The following is a 25,559-nucleotide window of genomic DNA, read 5'->3' as shown; positions in this document are numbered from 1 at the left end:
GTTGTAATAGAGATGCAACCCCATCAAAAGACTATGACATCCAATATTTCATTCTCAATTATCAAATGTTACAATAATATCTATGCAGCAACCATAAAATTGATTCTACCTGGCTTTGAAAGGCTTTTCTGGTATTCTCATAATAGATTATCCGACCTTCCTGCAAAATATTATGTGCCCCCTCTAACACCTCTTATCTTGATCCATAAAATGATTTCCTCTTCTTTTCAGCTGGAGACATGAAGAGGTGTCGGACAGATGTAATGGGATCATCTACCTGCAGACAACATTTTCTAATGTCATTATAAGCATACTAAATGATTCAGCAAATTTACCAACAAAATACTGCTGCTATTACCTCTATGATGGATGAATTTGATCGAGGTTCCTTCAATGAAGTATCAGGAGACTCCTCTTGAAACAAAGCAGAGAGTGTCACTTGCCATCCAGGAAGGTGTGACTTGTCTGTGGAAGCAATCCATGGACAAAAATATCTGTGCTGCTTTATTGGATCAAAATGCATGATCCCTTGTACAAACTCTAAATCCCTCTCTGAAAAGCCATAGAATACAACCTGCATTAACCTCTTGACGTGAAAACTACCAAATCAATCAAGTGCAATCCATGAACGTGTACATGAAGAAAATACTGCAACATTAAATAGACCCGATATCATTAACATAAACGTTATTCAACTCTTCGCAATCAAGTTTAACAGGAACATCCACAACATCTTAATATGTTGAAGAACATAGGCGTAGCAGCAAGCAGAACTTATTGTAAGCCACTGTCATATTGAACAGGTCATCGCATACATGCCCATGCAAATATATCGTCTAAGATGTCAACTACAATTTGAATATGTAGCCCAAGATCTTAGAATCAAGTTAGTAAGGATTCAAGCACGAATTTAATCTACTTCTTGAACATTCAAGTCATTCCATAGACATCTCACTTCAGTTTCATAGTGAAGAATTCTGGAGAATTGTTGTAAAAATCGAGATTTGGGTGAAGAAAGAGGAGAAATTTGAGAGAAAAAAGAGAAAGGAGAATAAGAGTTTTCTGAAGAGCTTGAAAAGGTTTTGTTGGGAATCGTGCAGAAATTCCCAGACATCTTAAATAACTGTTTGAGTTACAAATTACAAAAATGCCCCTTATACACTTAATAAACATCAAACTCCTTATATCTCCCTAATTACACTTCCTATATACACGAAAATTTAATCATTGACATAACCTAACATGTAAAATAAGATTACATAAAAGAAAATTAACCATAGAGGTAGTAAAATAACCAAAATACACCAAGATGTATTTTCTAACACTCCCTCTCAAGCTGGAGCGCATATATATATCCAGGAGTCCTAGCTTGTTACAGAATGATATAAACTCTCGCTTGCCAAGGGCCTTGGTGAAGACATCTCACGACTTATCTCCACACCGAACAAACGGACTTACTACCTCCTTTTTCATTACCGCATCTCGAATGAAGTGGCAATCTACTTCAATATGTTTAGCCCTTTCATAGAAAACCAGATTACTTGCAATAAAGATTGCAGCCTGATTATCACAAAACATATTCATCAACTCATCCTGGTTGAAATCCAACTCCTGTGAGACTAACCTAACCCACATCAACTCGCTCATTATGTGAGACATCGCACTGTGTTCAGCTTCTGCACTAGACCAATCTACAACATTTTGCTTTTTACTTCTCCAACAAACCAAATGTCCTCCTAGGAAGACACAATATCCAGAGATTGACTTCCTATCCAGTTTGGATCCTGCATAATCTATATCAGAGAGCCTCTATCTTCATATGATTGTTAGGTCTAAAGAAAAGACCTTTTCCTAGTGTCCCTTTCAAATAGCTCAAAATTCTTTGTGCAGCTTCTAAGTGTATTTTCTGAGGATGTTCTATAAATTAGCTCACTACACTTGTGGCAAAAGAAATGTTAGGTCTAGTAACTGTTGCATACATTAACTTTCCCACAAACCTCCAATAATGTGTTCTGTCATTTAATTTAGCACTTTGTTCATCTTGGAGATCATGTCCCACTTCCATTGGGGTATCATTTGTCTTGACTCCCAACAAACCATACTCTTGAAACCGCCCTCTTGCCTCCTATTAACTTATGTTGTATCATCACAACACCTTCTTTACTTTTTGCCACATCAATGCCCAAAAAATATTTCAACAGTCCCAAATCTTTAGTTTGAAAATATGCAGACAAATGAGACTTGGTATCTTCTATACTAGAAATATCACTCCCAGATAATATAATATCATCTACATAAACTAAAAACACCACAATTCCAAATGACCTCTTCATCACAAACAAGGAGTGCACAATAAATCCTCGAGAACCCCATCGATACCGCAACCTAGCTGAATTTTTCAAACTAAGCACGTGGACTATACTTCAACCCATAAATTGCCTTCTTAAGTCTGCATACTTTATGTGTCTCCCCCTGAGCAACATATCCTAGATATTGCTCCATATATACCTCTTCTTCCAGATCACCATATAAGAAGGCATTTTTAATGTCCACTTGACGTAGATGTTAAGTTGTGGAGGATGTTCAGGATACCATTTTTGCGGAGGAGGTTCGTAGAAAGGACTCCGGAGAATCGTCGACATTTAATTCTGCTCTAAGTGTCGATACTGGGGGCAAGAACTTCGAGAGGAATTCCAACAAGGGCAATGGTAGAGGGAAGTCAAGGAATGGTAGAAGTGAGTCCAAATTCGGAAGGAATGTGGAGTGTTGGAATTGTGGCAAGTCTGGTCACATAAAGAAGAACTGCATAGCACCGAAGAAGGATGAAAAGAACAACAATGTTGCAAATGCGGTGATTGAAGAAGTACAAGATGTTTTACTCTTGTCGGTTGATAGCCCTATTGACTCTTGGGTGTTAGATTCAAGAACTTCTTTTCACACCACCAAACATTGTGAGATCATGGAGAATTATGTTGCTGGAGATCACGAGAATGTGTATCTTGCTAATGGAGAACCTTTGGATATTGCCGGTATTGGTAATACCAGTTTGAGGATGTCAAACGGGTCAATGTGGAAAATTCACAAGGTGAGACATGTACCAAAATTGATGTGTAATCTGACCTAAGTAGGGCAACTTAATGATGAAGGTCATAATGTGACTTTTAATGGTGCTGCCTGGAAAGTCACTAAGGGAGCCATGGTTGTTGCACGAGAAGTTAAAACTAAAACTCTGTACATCACTTCCAGTTGTAGAGATATGGTTGCAGTTGTTGTTGGTGTTACTGATTCTGATTTGTGGCATTATAGGCTCGATCACATGAGTGAGAAGGGAATAAAAGTGCTTCAGTCCAAAAGGAAGCTACCAGGGTTGAAAACTGTAAATTACAGTTTGTGTGAAGGCTGTATTTTCGACAAACAGAAAAGGGTTAGCTTTTCTAAGGCTGGAAAGGAGCAAAAGACAACAAAATTGGAGTGGGTCCACACTGATGTGGGGGGGGGGGGCTTCGATTGTTACATCCCTTGGTGGTTCAAATTACTATGTCACATTGATTGATGATGCAAGCAGAAAGGTATGAGTTTATTTCCTGAAAAAAAAAAATTGATGTCTTTGATACCGTCAAGAGATGGAGAACAATGGTTGAGAATGAGACAAATTTGAAGGTGAAGTGCTTGCAATCAGATAATGGGGGAGAATATATAGATGATGATTTCAAACGGTACTGTGCTGATAATGGAATCAAGATAAAGAAGACCATTCCTAGAAAACCTCAACAAAATGGTGTGGTAGAGAAGATGAATAGGACTTTGAACGAGAGTGCTAGGATCATGAGATTGAAGGCGGGATTGCCAAAGATGTTCTGGTCTAAAGGCTATTAACACCGCTGCCTATTTGGTCAACAGAGGTCCCTCAACACCATTGAATTGCAAAATACCAAAAGAAGCCTGGAGCGACAAAGAAGTAAACCTTTCTTTCTTGAAAGTTTTTTGTCGTGTTTCATATATTCATATTGATCCTATTGTTAGAAATAAACTTGATGTTAAATCTAAAATATGTTTCTTTATTGGCTATGGTGGTACCAAGTTTGGTTATCGCTTCTGAGATGACCAAAGTCGTAAGGTTATCAGGAGCAAGGATGTGATATTTAATGAAGGTGCCCTGTATAAAGACTAGTTAAGAACAAAGTTTGAGAGCACAAGGGAAAATCCAAGAAGTCTGAAGTGATTCAGTTGAGAGATCTTCTAGTTATTGAGATGAAAAATATTGCTCAGGAAGACCAGGAAAAGATACCCCCAGAAATAAATCAAAACATTCCTGTGATAGAACTCAGAAGATCTGCCAAAACTAGCAAACCACCACAGAGGTACTCCCCTGCACTAAATTATATTTTGTTGACTGATAAAGGTGAACCAGAGAGTTATGAGGAAGTCATGCAAGTTGATGAATCAGCCAAGTGGGAGTTGGCCATGAAGGATGAGATGGATTCGTTGTTATCCAATTAGACATGACAGTTGACTGAATTACCAAAAGGGGGTGTACCGAATAAAAGATGAACATGATGGCAGCAAGAGGTAAAAGGAGGCATTGACTACACTGAGATTTTCTCTCCAGTAGTGAAATTGACTACTATTAGAACAATGCTTGGACTAGTGGCAAATGAAGACTTGTACTTGGAGCAGTTGGATGTAAAAAACAACTTTTCTTCATGGTGATTTGGAGGAAGAAATTTACATGATGCAGCCACAAGGTTTCAAAGCACAGGGAAAGGAGAAAATAGTGTGCAAACTTCAAAAGAGCTTGTATGGTCTTAAACAAGCTCTAAGACAATGGTATAAGAAGTTTGACAACTTTATGAGTAGTAATGGTTTCTTGAGGTGCTAGGCGGATCATTGTTGTTATGTGAAGAAGCTTGATGACTCCTACATCATTCTACTGCTATATGTTGATGACATGTTGATAGCAGGTGCTTGCAAATAGGAAATAGATAAGTTGAAAAGGGAGTTGTCCAAGAAGTTTGTATTGAAAGATTTGGGTGTTGCAAAACAAATCCTTGGGATGAGGATTACTAGGGACATTGATGTCTTGAAACTGTCACAAGAAGAATATGTGAAGAAGGTGCAGAGCAGATTCAACATGAATGATGCAAAACCAGTGAGTATGCCTTTCACTAGTCACTTTAGGCTATCTAAGGAGCAGTTACCTCTACAGAGCAAGAGCGAGCTAACATGGCCAATGTGCCTTATGCTTCTGCTATTGGCAATCTCATGTATGCCATGGTGTGCACTAGACCAGACATCGCTCATACAGTGGGAGTTGTGAGCAGATATATGAGTAATCCGGGTAAGCAACATTGGCAAGCAGTGAAGTGGATTCTCAGGTATTTGAGAGGTATTGCAGACTCAGCCTTATGTTTCAGAAAGTCAGACATGGGATTACAGAGTTATGCAGATGCTGACATAGTTGGAGACATTTATGGCAGGAAGAGTACCACTGGATTTGTATACACATTGGGTGGTACAACAATTAGTTGGGTCTCTTAAGTTGCAGAAGAGAATTGCTTTTTTCACTACTGAGGCAGAATATGTTATTGTTGTTGTAGTCTTTCTGGGAAGAATTATGTCTTAAGCATGGAAAGAATGTGTTGTATTGTGACAGTCAGAGTTCTATTCATTTAACAAAGAATCCTGTTTATCATGCCAGAACAAATCACATACAGGTGTGTTATTCATCAGATCGGCTCTAGAGGATGGAGTCTTAGCACTTGAAAAGATTCAAGGAAGTCAGAATCCGGCTGATATGTTGACAAAGACTGTTACGATTGAGAAACTGAAGTTGTGTGCAACTTGAGTTGGACTTCTCTCTGAGGACTGATGAAGTTGTTGCCGCTGTAGAGGAGATATTGATGATGGATTAGTCTCCAAGTGGGAGATTGTAAAGTTGTGGAGCCTAATCAACGCCCTACGCTGAATCCGGTCCACGATATATTAATTGTTGTTTCATTAAGGACAGTTTGGAAATTTTACTCTTGTATCGCGGTTGCCCTAATTTTCTCTTTATAATTGAGGGGCACCTCTATTAGGGTTCGATCATCACCAAGAATGAGCTGGAGTTGTAGCCAGAGAGAGGTTAGAGAAAACACCTGTAAGTGTGTGTGATTTCTATTGTAAATTATAGTGAGACAGAAATAACAAAAGAGAATCCTCACAGGCCACTGACTAGTATTTAGGTTGAATGTCATAATAAACAATAACAAAGGCAATAGTCAGAAAGAACAACCTTTGAAAACTAATGTGCATTTTTCTTTATCTCCTTTTTCCTTATTGAGATAGGATAGCACATTGTAATGAAAGTGGATGTTATCTTGTGTCATTTGTGAGTCGTAGATGTTTGAATGTTGTCTACTTCTTGAACATTCAAGTCATATTCCATAGGCATCTCACTTTAGTTTCAAAGAGAAGAATTCTGGTTAACTGAAGTAAGAAAAGAGAATCCATACAGGCCATTGACCAGTATTTTGGCTAATGGCATAACAAACAATAACAAAGGCAACAACGAGAAAGAACCATCTTTCAGAACTAATAATGCACACTTTTCGTAATCTCCTTTTTCCTTATTGAGATAGGATAGACATAGATCCATGGGGTGAAAGTGCATATAATCTTGTGTCATTTGCATGTCTTAGATATTGTTATCAGAAGAGAAGTTCAAAATACTTAAAAGAACAACTCCTTTTTAGGAGTTCATAACCCCTCTGAACCCACTCCCTCAATCTCATATGTGAATTTTCTTTTTTGAGTGAATATGTGAAATATTATATAATAGCCTACAAATGAAATGGTAAATCTTTTACTTTGCATCATGAAAAACACTAAAAAGTTAACAAAATCTAAATCAACTTCCACATTAAAGGGAATTGCTTGCAAAACCTAAATGCATGAAGAGAGATGGTGAGAGCGAGAGTCCGAGAGTGAGACAGAGCAAGAAGGGCGAGATTGGTGCGAGTTCCATTGCGACAAGGAGAGAGACGATTGACCGGGAGCTCAATTGGATCATCAACAAGCCCAGTGTATGGCAAAACATCAGGAGGAGCGATCAACAACACTTCGGGGACTTGAAGATTACCCCGTTGGCCAAAGATTGGGCCTTGATCGATCTTCAGAGGTACATCAGACAATGAACCAGGAGATTTCTTCCTCAATGGAGCATCCACATTCAGAACGGAATGATGCTGGCTGGACGCTTGTTCATGGAAGAAAAATAAAGAATCTGCAACCTAGAGACAAGCACCTGCAACTGGCGAACTTCAGATCTGGAGCCTCCATTTTCTCCTTCCATAGAACCAGCAATGACATTAGAATAACCTCACAATCCGGTGACAAAAGATCCTTCATCACCATCCTTGTAAGGGAGATCACCACCTTTGTGAATCTCTTTGATCAGGGCACTGCTGATCGAATGGCGGAAAGGCAAACACAAGAGCTATGGACTGGTAGTATTGTCTTCTACCTTTCAACTTTCCTCTATTAGGGTGGCCTTGAGTGTAAAATCACCCGATGTCATGAAAAATTCATCATGGTCAGGCTCTACAATCCTGAAAAAACCGCTTCTAAATTTGGATGGGCAGCTTTTCGCAATTGTCTCCTTCAACATTCCCCAAATGACTCCACACCTCCACTAGCTTCGATCATCCCCACCACCCATCCTCACATTTCCCCTCTTCAACCCAGCACATTGAAAAGCCCCCTACCCATCCTAACAGACACTCATCAACATAACCTACCGCCACCACCCTCGATCTCTCTCCGTTCATCACTATGGAGTGAAGGTGAGAAACTTCTTTCTCTATCCCTTATTGTTCCCACAAGTGCTCAACCACCCGACCCACAATCCATTGCCTCCTAGTTTCACAAATCTTTACACCAACACTACACTCCATCCTACTCTTTCCTAAAGCCTGGTCAATGGATTTTTCACTTTCTCACTCGCTTTGATAAATCAGCCGCCCTTACTATCCCCATTATCCATCGACCGGACATTGCCACAATCTCTGAATGGACTCCTTCCAAACCTAGCAACTCCCCCAGGCAATGGATAACTGTCTAGGGCATCCCTGTCGAACTCTGGCATACCCAGACCTTCACCTAGATTGCTATGACCTTTGGTTCATTTTTTGGCCTCGACACTACCACCTCCTCCAAATCTAGACTCGATGTTGCCCACATTCTTATCACCCCCAACAAGCCCCTCCTTGGATCCAAACTCCTGAAACTACTAGTCAATGGCTTTTCCTTCTGGATCAACATCGTCTTTGAAACCCCCTAGTCGAACCTTCCTTCTAGCAACCATGGCTTGCGAGTCAACCGTACCGAGCTGACATAGCCACCCCAATGATCTTCCCTGACCCGATACCATTCTTAACCCGATGGACAACTCGCCTTGTCACCGAGTCACTGTTGGTCCATGCAGTCACAATCCAAATTCAAATTTGAACCCTCCTGACCACATGACAACCCCTATCCACCTTGACAGCCTTATCACTGACAACCCTAACCCCATATTGAAAAGCCTACCTCCATACACAGAAGTCATCGAGACAACCCGTGATCCCCACCTGCAATCCCCCTCTAGGTGTCCACCTTTGCATGACACAAATCCCATCATACTAACCTTTCTGTCCCACTCGAGACTTGGCCACGGCCCAAACACTTTGCCACGTCAGACCCAGATCCTCACGGATAACCACTCCAAACAACCCTATCAAAACCACCTTCTTTCTGTTCCCCAAACCATAAACAGCAACCAACTCTCAAACTTTGTCGTGGTCTATACCACCCATTTTCATCCGCCTTTAAATACCCTCGTTTCAGCTCTCTCCCATCACCTTGAACCCACCCCAAATTGCCTCCCCAAATTCGGAAACTGCCACCCCCTACTGATCGACACCACTGACACTGCTCTACCCACCCCCCAAGCAACACTCCCCCCCACACCCACCCAAGAAATGTCCAGACAAACCTCTTCCACCTCATCTCCCACATCTCCAACTCATATCAAAGACTCCCTCTCATATATAGCTTCCAGTACTCCAACCCCTCTCCATCATCGGCATTGGACTGTGGTAATTGGTGCCATCTCGATGACCTTCTCCAAATGGGTTTCGGCATGAAATGGCGGTTTTGGATCCGAAGTTGTATCACCTCTCCTTCCTTCTCCCTCATCCTAAATGGCACAACCTATAGTTATTTCAAGAGAAATCGAGGCCTCTGACAAGGGGACCCCCTGTCCCCTCTCCTCTTCAATATTATGGCGGAGTTTCTCTCGGCCATGATCCACTATGTGTGGCAAACTGGACGGCCCCAAACTATTTCCAATCAACAGGTCTTCAACATCCCCCTCCAATTTGCAGACGACATTATCTTCTTCGGAGTGGGAACAATTGAGGAAGTGAACAAACTTACAGCTCTCATTGGCCTTTTTGAGATCACCACTGGGTAGAGAGTCAATTGGCACAAATCCTCAACCAGCGGTTATTACATTGAGGCGGACACTCTTCAAGCTATGGCTAATTCCTTGGGTTGTGAAATTGCTACCTTGCCAACCTCCTACCGCGGATTGCTTCTCTTTGACAGTCGGTCTCACAAGAATCTTTCGACCCCGGTGATAGAAAGACTGGAGCGTCGACTTGCTACCTGGAAAGGTCATCTTCTTTCCAAAGTTGGGCATCTCATTCTGCTCAACTTTTGCCTCTCAGGTATACCGAATTATTGTCTCTCCTTCATTTATTGCCCAGCATTGATTTGCAAGAAAATTGATGCCATCAAACAGTATTTCCTATGGAGAGGAGCCTCAGATGGTTTAAAATACCATCTTGTGAAGTGGACCGATCTTTGCATGCCTAAGGCTATAGGTGGCTTTGGCATCCGGCTAATGAAAGACATGAATCTGGCCTTCATCCTCAAATGGCTCTGGAAAGCTAATGCTGAGCCGAAATGCATCTAGCGGCCAATGCTCATTGCCAAACTCAGCGTGAACACACACTGGTGGATTTCAGGTGGTCGTCGTTACAAATTGTCGCCTTTATGGAGAGCATTCTTTCCCCTTCTATCCACTTTTGAGAAGGGTATCAGATTCCTCATCGGAAATGGCTATGCCCTTCTCTTTTGGTCGAATTGGTAGTGCGGCAACAAGCAGCTTGAGGCTGCCTACCCAACACTCCACTCTATTAGCTCCATGCACCAAGCTTCGGTTGCTAGTTGTTGGATTCCTCCCGATGGATGGAACTTCCACTTCCACAGAGGCCTCAACGACTCAGAGGCTGCCTTAATTCCTGCTATCCACTCTGACCTTCAGGAAATTCAAATCCGACCCCACCTTAACGACAAGATTATATGGCACAGAGGAAAGTGGCTCCTTCTCAGTTTCTTCTACTTATTTACTCATCAGGGGACAGTCATCATCAACCCCTCATGATCTCACCTTTCTTTGGAAGTTAGTTGCTCCCTTCAAAGTGTGTTTCTTCCTCTGGTGTGTTGCCCAAGACAAAGTCCCCACTACCGCTAATCTCCATAAACAGGATAACACTGCTCCCAACATACACTGCTCCCTATGCAGCTTGGCTAAAGAAACCTCATGTCACCTCCTACTACAGTGCCTTTTTGCTTGGACTGTCTAGACTAGCATCATTGGCTTGCAAATGTGCCTCCCCAACAATCTCCTCGACGCATGCAAGTCCATCATTCACACCACTCTACCTCATTATGGCAGAATAAGCCTTTCCTCATGTGCAGGACACATTCTGTGGGCCCTCTGGAAAGAACGCAATCAGAGAAGATTTAATTTCAAAGTCAGCACCGCCGACATGATTTCCAGCAACGTTATCAGACTCGTTGCCTCCTGGCTATCTACCAAAAAAGACTTCTCTGTCGTCAGTGCCCCTAGCAGCATCAATTGGTCTGAACTCGCTAGCCTTCATCTCAGCAGGCGCCCCCCCAAAAATTCTTGCTTGGTCCCTTCTTACCAAGCTAAATTTTAATGGTAGTGCGTAAGGCTGCCCAAGTATTGAGGATTATGAAGGTGCCTTCTGAAATTCAGAAAGCCAAATCCTTATCATGTATTTTGGCCCATTAGGCATTAAAGACTCCGCTGAAGTCGAACTTGTTAGGAATTAAACGCCCTAATTCTAAACTAACGAGAGCAATAATAATAATCGCAGAAGAAAGGAAAAGCAAGCACGAAAATACAACAAGATTTATACAGGTTCGCCTCCAGGTGAGACTACATCCTAGCTTTTGTCGTTGCAACAATCCACTATAAAGATAAAATAGTTTACAAGAAAAATCACACACACACACAGGTGTTTTCTCTAACCTCTCTCGAGCCGAGTGTAAGGTGTTAATTACGCTCCACAACTTAGCAGAACTCTTCACACTGCTTCAAGGTCTTCTTATCTTCAAAGAACACCTTGCTGGTCCCCTCATCATAAAAGGCGACTCTCAAGTGATCATCTTGTAGTGCTCCTTTGGCTCCTCCCCTCCTTGGAGACACTGGAATGTGAAACAGAGTTTTTGACATTTTACCCCTTTTGGAATGTTTTTGGACTCATATTTCGAAATCAGCCAAGTCTTTGGCTGACTCGCTAGCTAAAGATGGAGCCTCCCTCCAATCTCTAGTTGTAAAGGGGGCGCTCCTTAACTAGGCTTGTATTTCCTTTCTCTCAGAATAAAATTTGGATTTCACTCAAAAAAAAAAAAAATTAAATTAAATGCATGAAAAGCTCTTAAGATCTGTTGCAGCATACATAGAAGATTAACTTTATAGGATCGAGGAAGGGGTGAAAGCAGCTAAGCAGAACAACTCTCAGTATCTGCCTATGTTCAGCAAGTCAGCAACCATCCTCATTCAGTAATTTCAAAATCATAACAGTAAGCAGTTGTCCTCCTTTAGCAGAGCCTTATTCTGGCGAGTCTTTCATTATTAGGTTTTATTTTCCTTCTAATAGTGGTTTGTTTTCAAAGAGCCTAAAGTCAGCAAGTAACTTTTCTAGCTCCTTGAATTCTTTCTATGGCTAGGGTTACAGGGTAAAAAAGTCTCACTGTTATGTAGTACTCTTATGCTCTACATATCAGGAAAGAGAGTTGTTCTTATCAGAGACTGGCTTCGGAAAAGATCCGGTATTTTTAAGGTTGGAAAATGCCTCCTAACTTTGGCTGGTTATTTTCGGATGAATGAACCCAACTTCAACATAGTATCAAAGAAACCTAAAGCAGCCCATCTATTTCCATTTCGTGAGCCATGTGCAAGTTCATTATAACTTGGGCAAAGCTATCTATGTAGGCCTGGATGTAAACAGAAAGGTAGGTAGATAAAAAAGGTCCACCATTCAATAGTTATGCATGTGCTCCGAGTCCCAAGCTGGTTGTCTCATAAAAGAGAATAGTCCCACAATGGTTTAGAATTCAAAAGATTCTGTGCATAGATAATGAGAAGAGTTCTCCTACCTTCAGCTAGTTATTTGGAAGGAATCAATCCATTTTTTGACAGCTAGTTTAGGGTGTCCAACTTCAATTGTTATTAAGTCTGACAAAAGTCCTATTTTAGTAAGTACGCTTTATAACAGAAACTCAGTTCTAGGAGAAGGATGCAATGAAGTTGCTATATGTTTGATTCTGAATAATATTAGTCCAATCTCAGAGCTCCCAGCTCAAATTCTTATCTTTTTTTAAATTTTTTGTTTGCTTAAGGCCAGCTGTGTCAAAAATCTGATAGAGATCAACAAACAACTAGGATCCATTTCATCCTTCTACTTTGTTTTCTCTCCACCAACATGACTGTTAAATCCACAAGTTAAGCTTCCAATAAATTTCTATCACCAAAGTGAAAAAAAAATAATAAAGACCTCACCTGGTGGATGATCTGCAGTGAATTCATTGTTGATGGACATCTGCATCATATTATCCACTCTTCCGACTGTTTGATCATTTAGCTGTAGGTCTCTGTTATCATTATCAGAAACTCCATCCCCTACTCTAACTTCTCTGTCACATGCATTATCCAGAAGAGCATCCACTACCAAGCCCGTCGGCTCAGGATCATGTGATAAATTTGCTTCTATATGATCCGGTGACCTATCATTTTCGCCTTTTCTACAGGTCTCAATAGCATTTGCCGCAACTTCTCTAATTGGAGTAGTGTGATCCTCCTCCCCACAAATTGCTGCAGTTTCTGCATCTTGCAAAAAGTTCCCTCCACCCATATCTTGTGCTGTACTAGTCTCTTTCTCATTTGGGGTTTCATGCAAAGAGTCAGAATTGGAAAAATAACCCTCTTTCTCAACTATGATGTTCTCATCTTTGGACACTCCATCAATTTCTTCAGTTTTCCCATCTCCAGTCCTCTTACGCTTTTTCCCCATATTTGTAGTAGAATTCAAGTCAGTTCTTAGATGCCGGCTGATGATGGGTAAAGAAACTGTTGCTTTGAGGTTCTGTTTTGTTGGTGGAAGACCCCCTGCAATTGTCATGTTTAAACCAGAAGGCATCTCTGTCGACAAGGCACCAGTAGGGTGTCTCTTGACAAGTTCTTCGCCATTGTTGGAGTCGGCCTGAAAACTAACTTGTGCGGTTTCAACAAGTCTTACTAACTCTAGAGGGCGCTGGACGGTTGAAAAAGCCCATAGTCCAACCCTCGCCCCACAAAACCGGCAATCTAAAACGACAGATGCAGGATCAGTCTCGCACTCATGGGGAGCAGAATTTTCATTCTTGGGCTTGGAAACATCATTACTATTGTCTGAGGAGCCAACTATGACCTCATGCTCCTGTTTCTTTATGATCTCTGAAGAAGAAATCTTCTCTTCTGTAGCTGGCTCTGAGTGATTCTTGCAGTCTACACTATACGGAAGTAAATGAGGTTCCCAACCACATAAGCTTATGAGTTTCTGTGCCTGTAAGAGCTTTAACCATCAGGTACCTAATATCAAATGAAGCTAATAAGATGGAACTCTTCTGTCCATCACAAATAAATGAATTAGACAAAAATGGCATTTCTTGTTTTCTGCAAGGAAGTAACTCCTGGTTACACATGGAGAATATTGCCTTTAATTGTCAGGACAACAAAAGTTCTGTAAATAAATCAGCCATGCAATGTAATTTAAAGGACAACATTTCAATATCTCATAGACCCTACATTCTTCAGACAGTAAGGATAGATGCTTCACCGGTTCACAGGAAAACGAAAGAAATCCATACCCAACAATATTGCTATATTAGAAGTACAAACCTGGTAATAAAGGTCCTGTGAAGCGGCTCCCTTTACGAGCCCTTCATTTCTAGAGGAGTCAGCCAGCACAACTGCACTACCTAATGCACACAATGAATGAAAATATTGGTCCAGCAACCACTGCAGCTTAGGGCTCCACATATAATCCATGGCTGCAGGAGAAATTACAGGAAGGGCTGAAACTCTAATTAGTGCAGATGACCGTTCTTTATATCCCTCTACCAATGCTGGAGCAGGTGTTGGTGGAAATAAGGCTAATGTTTCATCACATGCATTGTCAATCCACGGACAAAGTAGCTTATGTCCACTGTCTAGTTTTAAGCTGAATACTGCAGCTGCCTTTTCAACTGACATCACCGAATACATATTAGACATTAAAAGAAAAGAACATAAGTGTGGTAGCAACAGAGAACAGATAATATAGCATACCTTGCTGCTGTGTCCATGATGAGGGAGTAGAGAAAAGGAGACAAGCTCCACATGCCTCACAAGATATAGTATCCATATCGACATTCACCCAACCCCTACTCGCACAGTTTACTGGACTAACCACCTGAGAGAGAATGCAAAATAAGACTGAAAAAGTTATTGATTTGAACAAAGATAATTTGGACTGAGAGCAATACAGAAAAGTGTAAGTCAAAAAGATTGTTGTCAAGCACTTACATAGAGAAACAGCATCCATCTATTCTACCCAAGGAATGTACGGAAGAAGAGAAAACACAGTTTAACAGAAATAGTTAACAACAAATGAGATTGTTAACTACTCGCAACAGGAATGGAAAGGACAACATTTTGCTATATGTATTTTTTTTTTGAATACTGTAAATACACAGAAAACTTTTCTTCAGAGCAATAAAATACCCAGAAACCAGTCAGACGTGAAAGCAAAACCAAACAAAAGTCCCGTCATCACCAGTTAACTAAAGGTGCAATCATGTTTTACATAAGCAGTCAAAAAATTCAAACCTGAAATGTTTGCAACAAATACCCTATGCTTATTCAAGTAAAGTTGCTCCAAAACAAGAACCAGCCTGAAGTAGGGAATGCTAGGTATGTGAGGTTTAAACTCATGGATTCTTTCAACAAATTATCAGCTGTAGTTCTTCCCATTTCCTAGTACAAACCCTACTTCTGTATGCAACTTGCCTAATGAATACTGGAGCATTCATAATTGCTAATGTATAAACACCTTATACCCATTACAATGAAGATGGTGCCTAGAGGAGAAGCTCTCATATAAAACCAAAGGCTCCTACCCGGCGATCTCCAAACTCAACTTATCAAATGTAATGTACACTGAAATAATGAAGAAAAAGGCATCTTCCCGACCTCATTTCACTTGAGGCCTTCAGCAATATGTGAGACCACATTTCCATAAAAAGAAATTCCATAAATTGCCTTTTAGGCAGACAACTTCTAGAGTCAGTGGAAATTATTTGCTTCTTATCCTATTTCTATTTTCCTTTTTTTCGCTTTGATATGCCAGTCATGTTCTATTACATAAGACAAGTGAAAAGAGAGAGAGAAAGAGAGAGAGAGAGAGAGAGAGAGAGAGAGAGAGAGAGAGAGAGAGAGAGAATGAGAGAGAGAGAAAAAATAAAGTTGTGCACGACCCCAACCTATTTATTTAAGTGGGACTGATAAAATTACAACAATGCCCCTAATTCAAGTCAAACCCTAATCTCCTTATATCTCCCATTCTACATGTCCTATATATATGAAAGATGATAAACATAATTCAACATAAGGAACAATATTACATCAAGATATGAGAATGAAGGTTAAGGTGATATCACCAAAATGCCCTTGTACTTATTTTTCAACACTCCCACTCAAACTGGAGCATAAATGTCAATGAGGCCCAGCTTATCACAGAAGTTCAGAAATTCACGCTTCCCCTTGCTTTAGTGAAAACATCTCCAAATTGATCACCAGACCGAATATATAGAGTTATCACCTCCTTCTTCATCACTGCATCCCAAATGAAATGAAAGTTTACATCTATATGTTTCGTTCTCTCATGAAATACCAAATTGCTAGCAATAAAGATCACCACATGATTATCACGACACATAGTCATAGGATACTTTTGATAGAAGCCTAACTCTTAGTCAATTGATTTCACCTACATTTATGCACTTACGGTGTGGCTCATCTCTCTATATTTTGCTTCTGCACTAGATCGAACAACAACATTCTATTTCTTACTTTTCCAGTTGATGAAGTTTCCTCCTAGAAATACAGAGTACCCAGTAGTTGACTTTCTATCAAGCTTGGAGCCCGCATAGTCAACATCGGAGAAAGCCTTAATCCTCAAGTGATCATTGGGTCTAAAGAGAAGACCCTTTCCTAGTGCCCCTTTTCAGACATTTTAAGATTCTCTATGCAGCCTCTTGGTGAATCTTACGTGGATGCTCCATGAAGTAACTCAATACACTGACTGCAAATGAGATATTTGGTATAGTAATTGTAGCATATATAAGTTTCCCAACTGATCTTCCATACATTGTTTTATCTTTCAATTTTAGACTTTGATCATCACGAAGATAATGTTCTACCACCATAGGTGTATCAACTGGTTTAGCTCCCAAAAGACCATACTCTTGAAGCATGTTAGTTACATACTTTCTCTAAGTAAAAGCAATCCCCTCCTTGCTTCTTGCAACTTCGATGCCCAAAAAATATTTTAGTTGACCCAGATCTTTAGTCTGAAAGTGTGTCGCCAAGTGTGATTTGACTTCTTCGATGCCTGATCTATCACTCCCTGATAAGATGATATCATCTACATATACCAGTAAGGCAATAATTCCAGACAATCTCTTCATAATAAACAATGAATAATCACAGTAAGTAACTTCTGAGAAATCCCATAGACATAACCACCTAGCTAAAATTTTCAAACCATGCCCATGGACTTTTTTTTAAGCCATAAAGAGTTTTTTGATTCTACATACTTATTCATCTTTCCCTAAGCAACATACCCCGGAGGTTGCTCCATATAAACCTCTTCTTCAAGATCACCATACAAGAAAACATTTTTTATATCTAGCTAAAACAAAGACCAACTTTGATTCTCTGCAACAGATACCAGTATTCTGATAGAGGACAGGCGAACAACCAGATAGGAGGTTTCAAATACATCCACTCCAAAAGTCTGGGTGTATCCTTTAGCAACGAGACGAGTTTTATATCTTTTAATGGACTCATTTGCATTGTATTATTTTATTGTATACACCCATCAACAACCAACCACTGTAGCCCCTGGAAGTAAGTCACATAACTCCCAGGTACCTCTATCAATTAGTGCTTCTATCTCTACATACATGGCTTTCTTCCAATGAGGAGACAAAAAAACATCCCGCACTGAAGAAGGAACGGTGCAAGTGGAGATAGACAAAGCAAACTTACGATAACTATTAGGTAAGGAATCAGAAGAGATAAAATGAGATAGAAAATGACAAGTACCTTTCTTAACACCTTTCTGAAAAGCAATAGGAAGGTGTAGGTCACTCAACTCAGGATCAGGAGACAATACAGAGTCATGGTCCGGGGTGAGAGAGAGATCTGGAGTAGGATGAGAAGGTGTTTGTCTGTGCCAATATCGGTTTCTCAATAGGAACATCACGTGTAGTCTGAGTACTATCATCAATTGGAATAGGAACAACAGGTCTAGGAACTAAGTGAACTGGAGGAACTGACTCAGACCTAGAGGACTCAAAGAATGTAACATATGTAGATACAAATGTTATTCTCGTAGATGAACAGAAACATTTGTACCCTTTTTGTGTCCGAGAATATCCCAAAAAGACAGACTTAATAGCACGACGAGACAATTTATCCCTAGATGATTAGAAAATATAAGTAAAATAGACGCAACCAAATACATGCGGTGGTACATGAAAAAGAGGTGTAGTAGGTAATACAGTCTGAATAGAAATTTTAGCATCGAGAACTGAAGACAGGCATTTTGTTTATAACAAAACATGCAATAAGTATAACATCACCCCAATATGATTTAGGGATATTCATATGAATCATCATAGTTCAAGCCACCTCAAGTAAGTGACGATTTTTACGTTTAGCAACTCCATTTTGTTGTGGAATAAACACGCAAGATGTTTGATAAATAATCACTTGAGATTGACCAAATGAATTAAACTTTTGATTTACAAACTCAAGACCATTGTCTGTGCTTAATTGAGGCTTCAAACTTACTTTTTATTTTATTAGAAAAAGTTGGAGTCCATCAAAAGCTTCATATTTTTCTCCAAATTCAAGTACATTTAATAAAATCATCAATGAATAAAATAAAATACCTATGACCGAACTGACTAGTCACATGAGAAGGACCCAGACATCGGAGTGAACAAACTCAACTAATTTACTTGTCTGATGATATGAAACTGGAAAAGAACTTTGGCGCCGCTTGCCCAGTTGACATGACTCACACGGGAAAGTAATGTTGGAAGGAAATTCTGGAACTACTTGAATCAGCTTTGCAGGTGATGGATGACCTAGTCTAAGATGCCATTGTAGAGGTGAATCAATTGCGTGTAGCGCATGTAAGGTATTATATGGTCTGTGGTTGTCCAAATAATATAGCCCCCTCTCTCACGAGCGGAACCAATCATCTTTCTCATCGTGAGATCCTGAAAACAATGAGTATGATAGAAAGTTAAAGGACAGTTCATAGACTTAGCAATTTGACTAACGGACAACAAATTTAAAGGGAACTTGGGAACAAGCAATGCAGAATGAGGTGAAAAGAAAAAAGTAGGAATAACATTCCCCACTCCTTGTATTGGTGAAATTGACCCATCAGCAAGATTGACATGTTTAATAAACAGAGACTCCTTTAAGTCAGCAAATAAGACATACCTAACATGTGTTTAGAAGCTCCCGAATCAAGTACCCAAGATGGGAAATGACACACAATAAATACAGACATACTCGTGGGAGGAGAAGTATGAGCCAAGGATGCAGAGGAAAAGGTAATGGAGAGTTGTGCCATACGCCAGCAACCTGTTGTTGTTGCTGAATCAATTGTTGCAGTTCATCTGTGGCACCAGGTGGACAGGTGTTGTAACATCGGGTACAAGTGCAGTACCATCATGTATAGTAGAATTTGCCCATGCAAGATTTCCAAATTTTATCCAGCATTTGTTTAAGTAATGATTAGTGCACCCACAAAAAACAGACTTCCTTTCAGATTTGCCATCCCCCCAGCCTCGACCTCGGCCTAAACTGTCTCTACCTCGGCCTCTGTCAATCCCTGTGTGTCCTTTGGATGAATTAGTGGAACCGGATGCAGTAGTTGATGTATTAAGTGCGGTGGCCTCTCCCATTTTTGCATCTTTCCCTGCTTTCGGCACAATTTTCTTTTTAGCTCTTATTATCCTATTAAGGGTAGTAGAGAGGTTAGGTACTTCATCAGAGACTGGGATCGGTGCCTTTATGCTATCAAATTCAGTGGCCAAACCATCAAAGAATTTTGCCACTAGGAGCTAATTTTGTTGTTCCCTGTGTGCCCATTCATACGTAGATAATGGATTATAAACATTAATTTCCTGCCAAATACCTAGAAACGAACTATAGTATTCTGTTTTGTTACCTCTTTTCAAACCAAAGAACTCAATAACTCATATACCCTGGAAAGATTGCTCTCTTGAGCATATAAAGCTTTTAGAGACAACCATATAGCTTTGGCAATCTCAAAATTCATAACCTGAATCCGAAGAGAATAGTCTATGTTGTTGGCCATCCAAGTCATTACTTGGTTGTCTTCTACTTCTCAATCATTATCAAGAGAGATAGGAGGGTAATCTCTAATAAACTTCAGCTTCTTCCTACCCTTTCAATATATCCATACAGATTTGGCCCAAGTGAGATAACTGTCACCATTTAATTTTTCAAATGTAATAGTAATAATATCCTTCCCATCAAAACTAGAAGTTTCTTTAGATGGGGTATATACCTCACCAGAATCAGCCATAACATGTATATATAAACATGAATCAGATCAAATAAACCTTCCAAAAGTCTTTGTATGATCAGCCTAGGTGGGCCCCATCCCTCAAAATTAGGGTTAGGACAGTTATGTGATGTGCACAGCTTAAAACACCAGAATTACAGCCTAAACTTCAAAATTTAGATCAAATAACCCAGATTGTCACCAATTAGGGCTGACATCAGCATAAAGTGAGGATGGCATCATCACAGGTAGGTTGGGAGTTGGTGCACATCCCAAGATCAGCATAAAAAACCCTTTTTTGGGTAGTTTAAAACATCAAGATCTGTCCTAGGAACAGCAAAACCAGTAACGTTAGGATTATGGCAAAAAGAAAAGAAGGAAAAAAATGGATTTTTACCAACCAATAGCCAAAAAAAACCTGAAAAGATCCTTCTTTTATGTAGACTGCGGCTTCAAAGGGTGAAAAAATTATTGACAAAGCACCTTCCCAGATGTGATGTACTACTCTGATACCATGAAAAAAGTAAGGAGAGAGAGGAATGGCGAGAGAATGAGAGAGAGAGTGGAGAGGAAAGAGCTCCAAAATAGAGTTGTGTTGGGGATTGTGCACAACGCCCGAGTTATTTATTTAAGTGGTATTGATAAAATTACAGCAATGCCCACACTTAAGTGAAACCCAAATCTCCTTATATCTCCCATTCTACATGTCCTATATATATGAAAAATGGATCATAGACATTTCAACATAAGGAACAATATTACATCAAGATATGAGAATGAGGATAAGGTGAAATAACCAAAATGCCATTGTACTGATTTTTCAACAATAAGGCTTATGAGATGGTATATACCGAAAAGTAAAAACAAAAATGAAAGAACCAGGTTTGATATCGGCTGCAACTTATATCATGAGTCTTCTCCCAAATGCTTTTCTAGAAATTTGTATTATGTTTCATAATGTGTACAGTTCTCCTTTTGGAGCCTCTTGTCATTAGAAAACTTAAATCTGAAAAAAAAAGCCTCATCCCAACGATGGTGGGCCATTTAGAAGAATTTTCTCACTCCCTTATGCTCAAAAGCCTTTTTGGACAGCACAGTGACAGGCACAGCCTAGCGGGTCCAGAATTTCTCTTTAAATGTTCAGAGATACCGCATCAGATTCAATTTAGATCCAAAAAACTCGGGTATGCTAAATTTCTTCAGCTAATTTGCCGAAAATTAATTCAACAAAACAAGGGACATGAGACCATAAAATTTCTTGTTGCTTGAAGAGGTCCATGGTTTCAAGTGATGGGGATGAAACCATTCTTGCCGTAAACATAAGAATAAAGATAAAAACTAGATGCCCCTACTGTGGACCAGATACAGCATCAAGAATTATGTCTCTTGTTCATGAAAATGACTACACTAAACTTAGTGGAGTCACAATTGGAATTGTTTCCTCTGAAATTAATTAAAAAGAAAGCAAATAAATGGAGCAAAGAAAGCACGTAAAAGATTTTGTTAAGGGCACTAAATCACTAATTTTTTTCATTTGAATTTACACACACACACAAAAAAAAAAAAAAAAAAAAACTAATTAAGTTGTTCAATGACACAGTTGTTTTCACTTAATTCTTCATAATAATAAATATGAATGGCAACCAAAATACTCTACAGCAGGCACAAGACATGTTGAAATAGCATGTAAATCCCTGTAGTGCAATTCTATACCCAATATTCAGCCATTCATATGCTTGCCTGCCCAGTTTCATATGTTCCAGTTATATTCTTTCTTAAATTTTGCAGTAACTCACTTTACTACATATAGCTATAACCAACATAAGGGAACCAATTGAGATTAAAACCTCGGCCAAAGAGATTAGCTTTCACTATATAATCTGCCTAAGGAATGCTTTCTTTATCTTTCAAAGACAGTTTCCCTTGATTCATGGAAAGACACCTTTCGAGGCTTGGTGTCCATTAACTCAGGACTGAACCAACAAGGTAATCAAATTCTGTTACTACCTAAAATCAGATGATGAAGAAGAAGAAGAACAGCTAGAAGGAAAAAGAAGGTTGAGTTATGCAAACTATGAAATGATATACTAACAATTACGAAGAAACCAAATTAATGCATTTATCCTTTGTTTTCATCATGAAATCAAGAAGGAAGTATATAATATAGCCAGTGGTTCAATCATCAATGCATTCAGATATCCAATGAAGAAAAATAAAATATTTCCGTCAGATAAATTATATTTGTACTAAAAATAACAATTGCAAACGAAAAGTATGAAGTCAGCTTTGAACCTTGGGTTTAGCAAACCATGTCATCGACTTAAAAGTGGATAAACGTCTCATGAGATCGCCTCTGTCCCATGGTCTGCAAACTGGTGCTTGTGACCCTAGTGGAGCTAGAGACCGCTTGATGCTGTTCTTTTCCATTAGATTATGCCTCAAACTTTGATCTGTTTGGGAGACTGGGGTCCATTTTAGCTGCTTTTTACCTCTAGATGATAGACCCGTAGAACTACAAAAAAATTGTTAAAAACAAAACAAAAAAGTAAACATCTCCAGAATCATACGTTTAGTACCTAAATGATTCTGTTGATTCTGGGAGAGCCCATAAGCCAATTCCAACAGAGTTGACAGTATAAACATTACAGAATGAAAGAAGAGATCTTCAGCATTGATAATCAGTTGGGAAGAAACAAAGACACTAAAACTAAACGAGTTGAATGCTGTAAGTTCTTCAACAGATGGATGATAATATTCTACAAAGACTGACAAGGAAATCTAGAAAGCACCAAGAAATCTTACACACGGATTTTAAGAAGAGTTAATAAAGCAGCCCTTCTCATTCCATACCATTCCATCCAAAGGTGTAAATATTTGAAAAGCAAACCCAAATGCACCGAGACATGGAATTAAATTAAGAAAATTTCGGCAGAAATTTATCAGATAGATGAAGAGATAACGTTAACAACGGATATACTTCTAGCAGTAATCATTGAATCATTGACATTGAAATGTCCATGAGCGTAAGAGTACTCAGAGAGAGAGATAGCCGTAACAAAGAAAAAACCTGGATGGGGAGGAAGGAGGAGGAGGTTTTGATTTCGGAGCATAGAAAAGCTTGTCCATGACCTTCTGAAAGCATTTCTGTGAATCTTCTGACATGGCTTCCTAGTTAAACGCCCGATCGACAGATTATACAGATAGTGAATATAGCTAGATGTTTGCCGTCTTCTTCTTCCTTAAACCCTTGTCTCCACTATGAATAACAGATGAGAAGCTCTCTTCCTGGTACGAAAATGGTACTAAGCGCGTGATTTGGGGCGAACAGCAGGTTGTTGGTGACTGCTATAAATGGGAGTGAGTGGACCATGTCATGCAGCTTACTGATCATGAAGAACTCTTTCGCTTCAAGTGCACGACGAGAACCGACTTAGGGGCGAACCAGCTCGCTAGCCGATGTATATTATAAGGCTAATTCCACTCGGGCGGGGGTAACTCCACTTGCGATGTCTCGAGCAAAAAATGCCATATCACGGGTACAAGTTTTACACGCAGCAAATGTGGACTAACGTGGCAGAATCAGGGAGGCAAAGATCCCCTTACCATCTCTGTTAGCGGACCCTCCTTCAGCCAACGCCGTACAGCAGGAAAGACGAGCGAGGGACCCACCCTACCTTAGACCACTTCCCACTCATTGCCGTCCTACGCAGGAGTGGGACAGGAGAAAGGGAGGCCTGGTTCCCCTTCCTAACTCAGTCCTCCAGCATCGGCTGGAACCGGGAGGTCGAGGTGGGGAAGGAGGGATCGGGGCCCCCTTCTCCTGCTTCTCTGTTCTCCATTTTTTTTTTTTTTACAGTTATTGCAAATAGGACCGGGAGGTCGAGGTATGGAAGGAGGGATCGGGGCCCTCTTCTCCTGCTTCTCTGTTCTCCATTTTTTTATTTTTTTAAGTTTTGCAAATAGGAGGGACGCTGGAGAGAATCAATTCATAATTAATCCAGAATTATAACCAAAAAGGCCAAATAGATTGAAATTTCCTTCGCAAGCATGACTTTCCAGTTTCCTCGTTCACTCTTCAAAATTTAGAAAGAAAAAGGCAGTATTCGGAGAAGAAGACGACGAGCAGTGGCTCGAAAAAACAAAAAAGTCAGAGCTGTAATTTTCTAATCCAGTGTTTTACAGAGAAGAAAGCTATAATGAATCAAAGAAAGAGAAGGGCTGGAAGAAAAAATGGCTAGTAAGAGAAATGAAAAGCGGCAGAGCAGTTGTCGAGTTTTTAAACCGGGACGACGACGGCAAGTAGCATGTTTTCTTGGTCGAGGTTCCAGTTTCCACCGGTCCTGCTGAACATTTTCCAGGCCGTTCGACACCTCCCGTTCGTTGTACGACGGGAGGGAGTGTGAGGGAGAGCGTCAAAACCAACGTGGCATGCGACGTATTTGAAATTATAACATCTAATTGGCTACATTTGAAAATATGACATCTAACCAATAATGTATTTAAAAAAACACCCTTATTTTAATAGACAACCAAGAGTCATTAATCCTTTACTTTTTACTAGTTAAATTGTTATACATGTGCTAGAGATCTCTTTATATAAAGAGATGGGTTTTTTGGGCTAGCCAGGTCACCCGGTGAGGTGAAGCCAGTTTCTCGACCGTTGGCAATCCACTTACGGTCAAAAGGGCCCCACGGCAGCTTTCATAAAACGCATCAAATTCATTGCACTCCTCGCGATTCCAACGCCAGCACGTGAGATACCCAACCGGGCCCACTTCATTTCCTGAAAAATCACAATCTCACTCATCGTCAATTAATAAAATTTCTGAAACACCCCTGAGCGATGCCCTGAATTACTAGTCCACCCTTCTCCCCTTCCGCTTACATTCTTCATTCTCCCAAACCCACGACGTTTTTTGGCCAGATAAAATTACCTACCAACTGACCCATTTCGTCCAATCTTTCCTTCCGAATTATGATTTTCCAAATATGTCCTCTTCCCAACGGCTAACTCGTTCGTTTCTTTTGCTTTCTGGTCCGGTTCTCTCAACCTAGTTCCAATTTTGATTCTTTATTATGAACCCATGGGTCATGCCGGTCCAGCAAACTTCTCGTAACATTTTTCAATAATCTATGCTTGTTTCAGATGTTTATCGTGTCGGTGACCACAAAATAGATACGAAGTAATTAATTCGAATTAATATTATTTTTGCTACTGTTAATAATGAAAAAGGTCTTAGACTCTTAATTAATGAATGAAATAATTTTTAATTATTTAAATACCTTTTTAATTATTTTTTTTAATTTTTT

General features: G+C 39.9%; 1 protein-coding gene across 2 annotated transcripts; it reads right to left on the bottom strand.

Moving 5' to 3' along the window:
• Positions 1-23: 23 nt before the first annotated feature.
• Positions 24-23,631, bottom strand: LOC137936408 (uncharacterized). Of its 2 annotated transcripts, XM_068781055.1 has the most exons (7): positions 23,317-23,631; positions 22,542-22,761; positions 14,705-14,828; positions 14,276-14,622; positions 12,899-13,940; positions 359-552; positions 24-277 (listed from the first exon to the last, which is right to left on the bottom strand). In XM_068781055.1, exons 1-7 carry the CDS (start codon positions 23,409-23,411, stop codon positions 194-196), a joined length of 2,106 nt encoding a protein of 701 aa, XP_068637156.1. In that variant the 5' UTR covers positions 23,412-23,631; the 3' UTR covers positions 24-193. The 2 variants fall into 2 exon arrangements, with proteins under 2 accessions (XP_068637156.1, XP_068637157.1); XM_068781056.1 differs by lacking the exon at positions 22,542-22,761 and having other exon boundaries at positions 23,317-23,630.
• Positions 23,632-25,559: the final 1,928 nt, after the last annotated feature.

The sequence above is a fragment of the Aristolochia californica genome, unplaced genomic scaffold (assembly GCF_029961685.1).
Source record: "Aristolochia californica isolate CCGP_79_NKW_82.1479 unplaced genomic scaffold, dmAriCali1.0.hap1 SCAF_7, whole genome shotgun sequence".
Lineage (NCBI taxonomy): Eukaryota > Viridiplantae > Streptophyta > Magnoliopsida > Piperales > Aristolochiaceae > Aristolochia > Aristolochia californica.
This window is presented reverse-complemented; position numbering and strand designations above follow the sequence as displayed.